The 6,000-nt window shown below is 69.4% G+C and overlaps 1 protein-coding gene across 3 annotated transcripts in view; it reads left to right on the top strand.

Annotated features, from left to right (window-relative positions):
* The first annotated feature begins 292 nt into the window (after positions 1–292).
* LOC138818214 (paired mesoderm homeobox protein 1) overlaps positions 293–6,000 on the top strand; it is a 68,491-nt gene continuing 62,783 nt past the window's right edge. For 2 of the 3 annotated variants that reach the window (XM_070009198.1, XM_070009200.1), the window contains exon 1: positions 293–1,065. In XM_070009198.1, the coding sequence (XP_069865299.1) occupies positions 825–1,065 (241 nt within the window). In that variant the 5' untranslated portion in view covers positions 293–824. Of the gene's footprint in view, positions 1,066–2,373; positions 2,579–6,000 lie in introns of those variants that run through there. The other variant, XM_070009199.1, reaches the window with a different exon arrangement.

The raw sequence follows: 6,000 nt of genomic DNA, 5'->3' as shown, positions 1-6,000 counted from the left end.
GGGGGACGAGGGCCGGGCTGGAGAGAGAACGGGGCCGGGCTGGAGGGAGGACGGGGCCGGGCTGGAGGGAGGACAGGGCCGGGCTGGAGGGAGGACGGGGCCGGGCTGGAGGGAGGAGGAGGGAGGCCGGGCTGGAGGGAGGACGGGGCCGTCTTGGCCTTCTTTTTTTTGGAAGCCGACTTTGCCTTCCCCCTCCCTGCTCGCCCGGCCCCGCCCGCCGGCCCCTTCCCCCTCCTCCTCCCTCCCCTCCCCTCCCCCCCCTCCTCCTTCCTCTGTTTAGTGAGCGCTGGGCAAGGTTTTGGAAAGCTGCGAGGGCGAAGGGCTGCGCGCTCTCCGGTCCCTCTCCATCTCCCTGTCCGTCTCTCCCTGTCCGTCTCTCTCCCTCTCTCTCCATCTCTCTCTCCATCTCTCTCTCCCTGTCTCCCTCTCTTCTGATCCGGGCTCACTTTTGTTCCATCATTACAAGTGTTAGGTGAACTCCTCGGTGCGGTTCCCTGTCCGGCGCGCGCCGGACCTGGCTGCGGGAGCGCGGGCCGCCGCGGGGTCCGCGGTGCGGAGCTCGGTGCGGGGTCCCCGCGCCCCGCGCGCCCCGCCTCCGGCCGCCTCGCCCGGCCTTCCGGGCCCCTCTCTGGCCTCTCTCTCTCTCTCTTTCTCTCTCTCTCTCTCTCTGGCCCTCCCTCCGTCCCTCGCCCCCCTCCCCGCTGCGCTCGGCTCCCCCCCTCGCGCCCACCGCGTGTGGACTCCAGCGGGCAGAGGGGGGCGGGCGGACCGGAGCGGCGCGGCGCGGCGGAGCGAGCGGGGACCGGGGCGGAGCGGGGCGGGCCATGACCTCGGGCTACGCGCACGTCCTGGAGCGGCCCGCGGCGCTGGGCGGCCGGCTGGACGGCCCGGGCGGCCTCGACCCGCTGCAGGCCAAGAAGAACTTCTCGGTCAGCCACCTGCTGGACCTGGAGGAGGCGGGCGACATGGTGGCGGCGCCGGCGGACGAGGGCGCGGGCGAGGCGGGCCGCGGCCTGCTGGAGTCGCCGGGCCTCACCAGCGGCAGCGACACCCCGCAGCAGGACAGTGAGTGCGGGCCGGGGCCGGGGCCGGGGAGGCCGGGGAGGCCGGGGTCGCAGGCCCGCGGCGGGCCGCGCCGGGCCGGGGGAGGCTGGGCGCGCGGGGAGCCCCGGGCGGTGCGCCCTGCGCGGGCCCCGCGGCCCCGGCGTCCCGGACACCCCGGGCAGCCGAGGCACAGGGCCTGCGAGCTCCCGCTGCGCCCCAGAGTCGCGGGGCTGTCGGGGGCCTGGCTCTCCAGGGATGGCCTCGCCCCAGCCCCCCTCTCCGATGAAAGCGGTGCTCCCCGGCACTCTGCCTTACGAACGCGGCTGGGGCGTCGCGGCGTGCCGCCCAGGGCGTCCCAGGTGACAGAGAGAGGGGGCGAGAGAGGGAGAGGTTCCCTGGGGAGATCTGAGCCGGTGCTGGTCACCCGTGAGACCCGGGACTTGGGGTGCGCCTTCCAACCCTCAGGCTTCACAAAACGTTGCTATCCCCGACTTAAAAATAAAGCTTAGAAACTGCGGGCCAGCGGTTTCCGAACTCAGAAAAGAGCCGCCGCCGGGGCTGGGAGGCGCCGCGGGAAGCGGGCCGGCCCTCGCCCCTGCGCCGGGCCGCGAGGGGCCTCGGCTCCCGGGGCTCGGCTCCCCACCCGGCTCTTCCGCGAGCCCGGGAAGCCTCGGCCGCTCCCGCCGCGAGCGGCCCGGCGCCGGCGCCTCTGCACGGCCTTGGCCTCCGGCGGCGAGGCTGCCGCTCCGGGCTGCGGAGTCGGGTCCCCAAGCGCGGCGGCACTGGGCGCAGGGCTGGGGTTTGGGGTGGGGCTGCTGGGAAGCCCCGCTCAGCCCCGCGCGCCGTCCGCGGGTCGCGCGCCCTGTGCCAAAGAAACCAGAGAACGCACAGGCACGAGGAGGGGTCGCGCCGGGACCGGCGGCTCCTCGCACCCGCTCCCGTGATCCCGGGCACTGAGAGCTGCACTTCCGACAGAAAACAAGGCCTGGGGAAGCCGCGGGCCAAAGGACGAGGCCGGGGGGGGGGGGCGAGACAGAAACGGAGGCTGAGAGGCAGATGGAACGCGCCGCCGGCCGGGTCGCCGGTCGCCGGCCGTGGCTGTTGGTCTTTTGCAAGCAAACCCCAGGACGAGTGAGGTGTCGGGACTGGTCAGGGCGTTGTTCTGGGCACCAAGCAGAGCTGGGCAGGGCACCCACGGCCGGGCACAGAGCAGTTCTGAAGACGGGCACGGACTTGTGGGAGACCCCGCCTGGCCCCGCGGTGGCTGCCAAGCCCTGGGTCACCCCGAGGGGCAGGGACGGACTGGACAGAGGTGGGGTCCTTTGTCCCGGGAGGATGGGGAAACACTGGGGGCCTGCCTGGGTCATGCCCGACTCCAGGCACGGGGAGGCTCCGAGGCCTCCGGACGGAGGCTGCGCGCGGCGGGATCGGCCTGCCGTTTCTGGAGGAGCCCGGAGCCCGAAGACACGAGCCGCGCTTCCCGGGGCCTTCGAACAAACGGCTGCCGGCAGAAGTCCCCGCAGCCGCTGTCTGGGTAAGCCAGGCTGGAGCCCGTTATGCCAGCGGGGCCGGGGAGCTGGCGTCCTTGGTTCTCAGCTCTTTAGGTCAGATGGGGGCCCGCGGCGTCGGGCTCGCTCGGCCTCCAGGCTGGCGGCGTCCGCGGCCCCGCTGATCGCTGCCAGGCCCGGGAAGAGATCTTCCCTTCAGACAGACCCAGCCTGCGGCCTCGCCTTTGATTTTCCCAGGTGGAGAGAAACAGTCCGGACTCCCGACCTGCCTACGGTTTCTTCTCCTAAGGAAATTAGCAATTTGGTTCTATTTGCACTATTTGGTTCTTAATTCGGAGAATCTGGGACGGACAGCCTAGTCGAGTGTAGCACCGAGGAACGAAGTAGTGTCCGGAGTGGGGACTTCTTACTGACCTCCCCAAACCCCACCAGCAAGCAACAGTTCAGCGCCCTCATCTTACAGTGTATCCGCTCCATTTCCTTTCTAAAAGTGGATTTCTCCCCCCACCACTATCCAGCTCAGTAAATTTCTTAAACAACAGCAACTTCCTCCTCCTCTTTCTCTTCTCCTTTCTTCCTCCTCCTCTTCTTCCTCTTCCTCCTCCTCTTCTTCCTCTTCCTCCTCCTCCTCTTCTTCCTCTTCCTCCTCCTCCTCTTCTTCCTCTTCCTCTTCCTCCTCCTCCTCTTCTTCCTCTTCCTCCTCCTCTTCTTCCTCTTCCTCCTCCTCCTCTTCTTCCTCTTCCTCCTCTTCTTCCTCTTCCTCCTCCTCCTCTTCTTCCTCTTCCTCTTCCTCCTCCTCCTCTTCTTCCTCTTCCTCCTCCTCCTCTTCTTCCTCTTCCTCCTCCTCCTCTTCTTCCTCTTCCTCTTCCTCCTCTTCTTCCTCTTCCTCCCCCTCCTCTTCTTCCTCTTCCTCCCCCTCCCCCCCCCCCCCCGTTAGGAATCAGATGGCTGTTGTGGGTACGTGGTGTGTAGTGGGATCGCAGGCGGCACGGGGCAGGTAGCCCGAGCGAGAGGGAACCGGTTATAAAACCAGGCGGGGGGGGGCCAGTGCATCCCCTGTCATTTCTTAATCTCAACTTCTGCAAACTCTTAAAGAAGGGGGGAGCGCGCGCCGGTCTCCCACGTTCTTTCCCAACCTCTAAATTAGTGGAACCAGATTGTCCTAATGAGACCTTTTGTTGGAAACACATGTACTCATAAAAAGGTAGCCGGAAAGTCAATTAGACGGCGCGCACAGGCGCTCGCAGGCCGGGGCTAAGCGCGCAGGGCGCACCGCTGGGCCCGGCCCGGCCTGCGAGCGCCCGGACCGGGGCGCACGGGCGGCGCGGCGGGCGGGGGAAGTGGCTTTGTCCGGGCGAGGGCCTCACCCCGGGGCCGGGCTGACTCCGGTGCGCGCGGCCGGGCCCTCCGGCTCCCGCAGCGCGTCTCTGGGAGGACGCCCGTCCGCCCGCAGGCCCGGGCGCCGCGGGGCGGAGTGGCACCGCACCCCGGGTCCCGCGCGGCCTCTGCGACGCGGCACCCGGCGTGGCAGCTTTGACTCGGGGGTCACCGCCCTCCCCCCCCAAGCCGGCTGCCGCGAACCCCGCTAGCTTTGCACTGGAGACACTTGGGAGAGGTCAGCCTGGCCGGCGCCTGGCTCCGGGCGACACCCCGGGCTCCGTCCCCGCGCCCACCCCGGCTCCGGAGGTCGAGGCCCCCGCGCGTGGGCCGGGGACCCCGCGCCCCGGGGCCGCAGTGTGCGTCTCACACCCAGGCGGGTACAGCGCGTCTGCACCGCGGCCGCGCGCGCGGGCACCGAGGGGGGGGCGTGGAGTCGCTCGGTCTCTGGGGTCTCTCTTGGGGGTGGGGGTAGGAGAGGGGTTTTGGGGGGCGGGCAGGACACACGTCGGAAGAACACCCTCCCCCAGCGAGCTGCGGGAAGCCCGGGCCGGCGTCCTCGCGCGACCAGGCTTGGCTCGCGCGGGTCTCGGCGGGGACCCCGGAAGCTGGATTCCCGGGCCGCAGCCCGGGGTGCCCCCCGGAAGCTGGATTCTCGGGCTAACGACTCGCCGCCATCCACACCAGCGCCCCAGGCGCCACCAAACGCGGCCCACCTCGGCCTCCTGGGGTCGGGCCCCGCCCCGGGAGCCCGCGCCGCCGCTCGGCTCCGTCGGTCGCCCTGGGCCGAGCCTCGCGGGCGCGGCCGCTCCATGCGCACGCGGCACGCGGCGGTCAGCACCCCGAGGCAGCAGGGGCCGGGACGCCCGGCCTCTCCCGGTCCCAGGCCTCGCGCCCAGGGCTCCCAGTTGCGCTCAGAGCGCCTTCCGGGGCCCTGAACGCGCAGCTCCCCACGGCTCTGCACCCACGTCGGGAACTGGGGGCGCCAGCGGGCCCGGGGTCCCACGGGGAGCCCCTCGGGAATGTGGGTGCTCACTTGACCCCCGAGATCGGGGCTGGGCGCAGGCCCCGACCCTCTTTGGTTGGCTTTCTCGGCGCTGTTTGCCGGGGACGGGCGTTCCGTTCACGGCTCGCACCGCTCGCGCGCCGGGCCGCTTCCCGCGGGCTGCCGCCGGCTTTGCACACTCGCCTTTTTGCAGGGAAATGTGCGGAGGGAGCAGAAGCGAGAGGGACCCAAGGCGCACGTAAGCCTTTCAAACGCAGCCCGACGTGCCTCTGCGTGTCCGGAACGCAGCCCGACGTGCCTCTGCGTGTCCTGGGGGCCCGCGCCGTGGGCAGCAGGGCCGCTGTCGGAGAGGTAGGAGGCCGCCCGGCCTAGAGACGAGCCCCTCTTGCCCGGTCCTTCCGACAGGGGGCGCGAGCCTCCCAGGCTGGGGTCCGGACACCCTGCCTTCCCCACCTCTGGGCACCCAGAGAGGACAGGAGACAGGTAGCAGAGCGCAAGGGGTGTGGCGAGTGTGGAGACACCCGGGGCTGTAGGCACACTGGTGACAGTTGGAGAGACACGTGGAGATTGCTGGCTGCGAGAAGGGCCTGCTGTCCGTGTGGCCTTCGCGGTGAGGGGGACCGGGTCCCAGGGTGAGCCAGAAAGAGGCGGAGAGACAGGCAGGAGGGGACGGGGCAGGAGGGGACAGGGCAGGAGGGGACGGGGCAGGAGGGGACAGGGCAGGAGGGGACGGGGCAGGAGGAGACTGGGCAGGAGCACTGTCTCTCGGAGTCCACAGGTGCTAAACCTGGCATCTGCATTTACTGGGCGAGAGAGAAGGGTTGGCTTTGAGGATGAGGGTGTGATTCTTTCACTTATGACCTTGAGATGCTCAAAGACACAGGAGGCCTCAGAGTAGCTGGTGCCTTCCCACTGGGCAGAATTATCTGGTACCCTAGAGCTCTGTCCTGGAGTTGGGGTGACCTTTTTTCCCCAAAGGAAACGCAGCCCTAGCCCCTCAAATCTTGCGTGGACCAGAGCGAGAGCGTCTAAAACAGCTTTCGTTTCCAAATGTTACTCCTGATC

Source organism: Dipodomys merriami, unplaced genomic scaffold (genome assembly GCF_024711535.1).
Source record: "Dipodomys merriami isolate MVZ:Mamm:240054 unplaced genomic scaffold, mDipMer1.0.p SCAF_72, whole genome shotgun sequence".
Classification (NCBI taxonomy): Eukaryota; Metazoa; Chordata; class Mammalia; order Rodentia; family Heteromyidae; genus Dipodomys; species Dipodomys merriami.
Note: the sequence above shows the minus strand (reverse complement) of the source record. Positions and strands in the feature narration are given on the sequence as shown.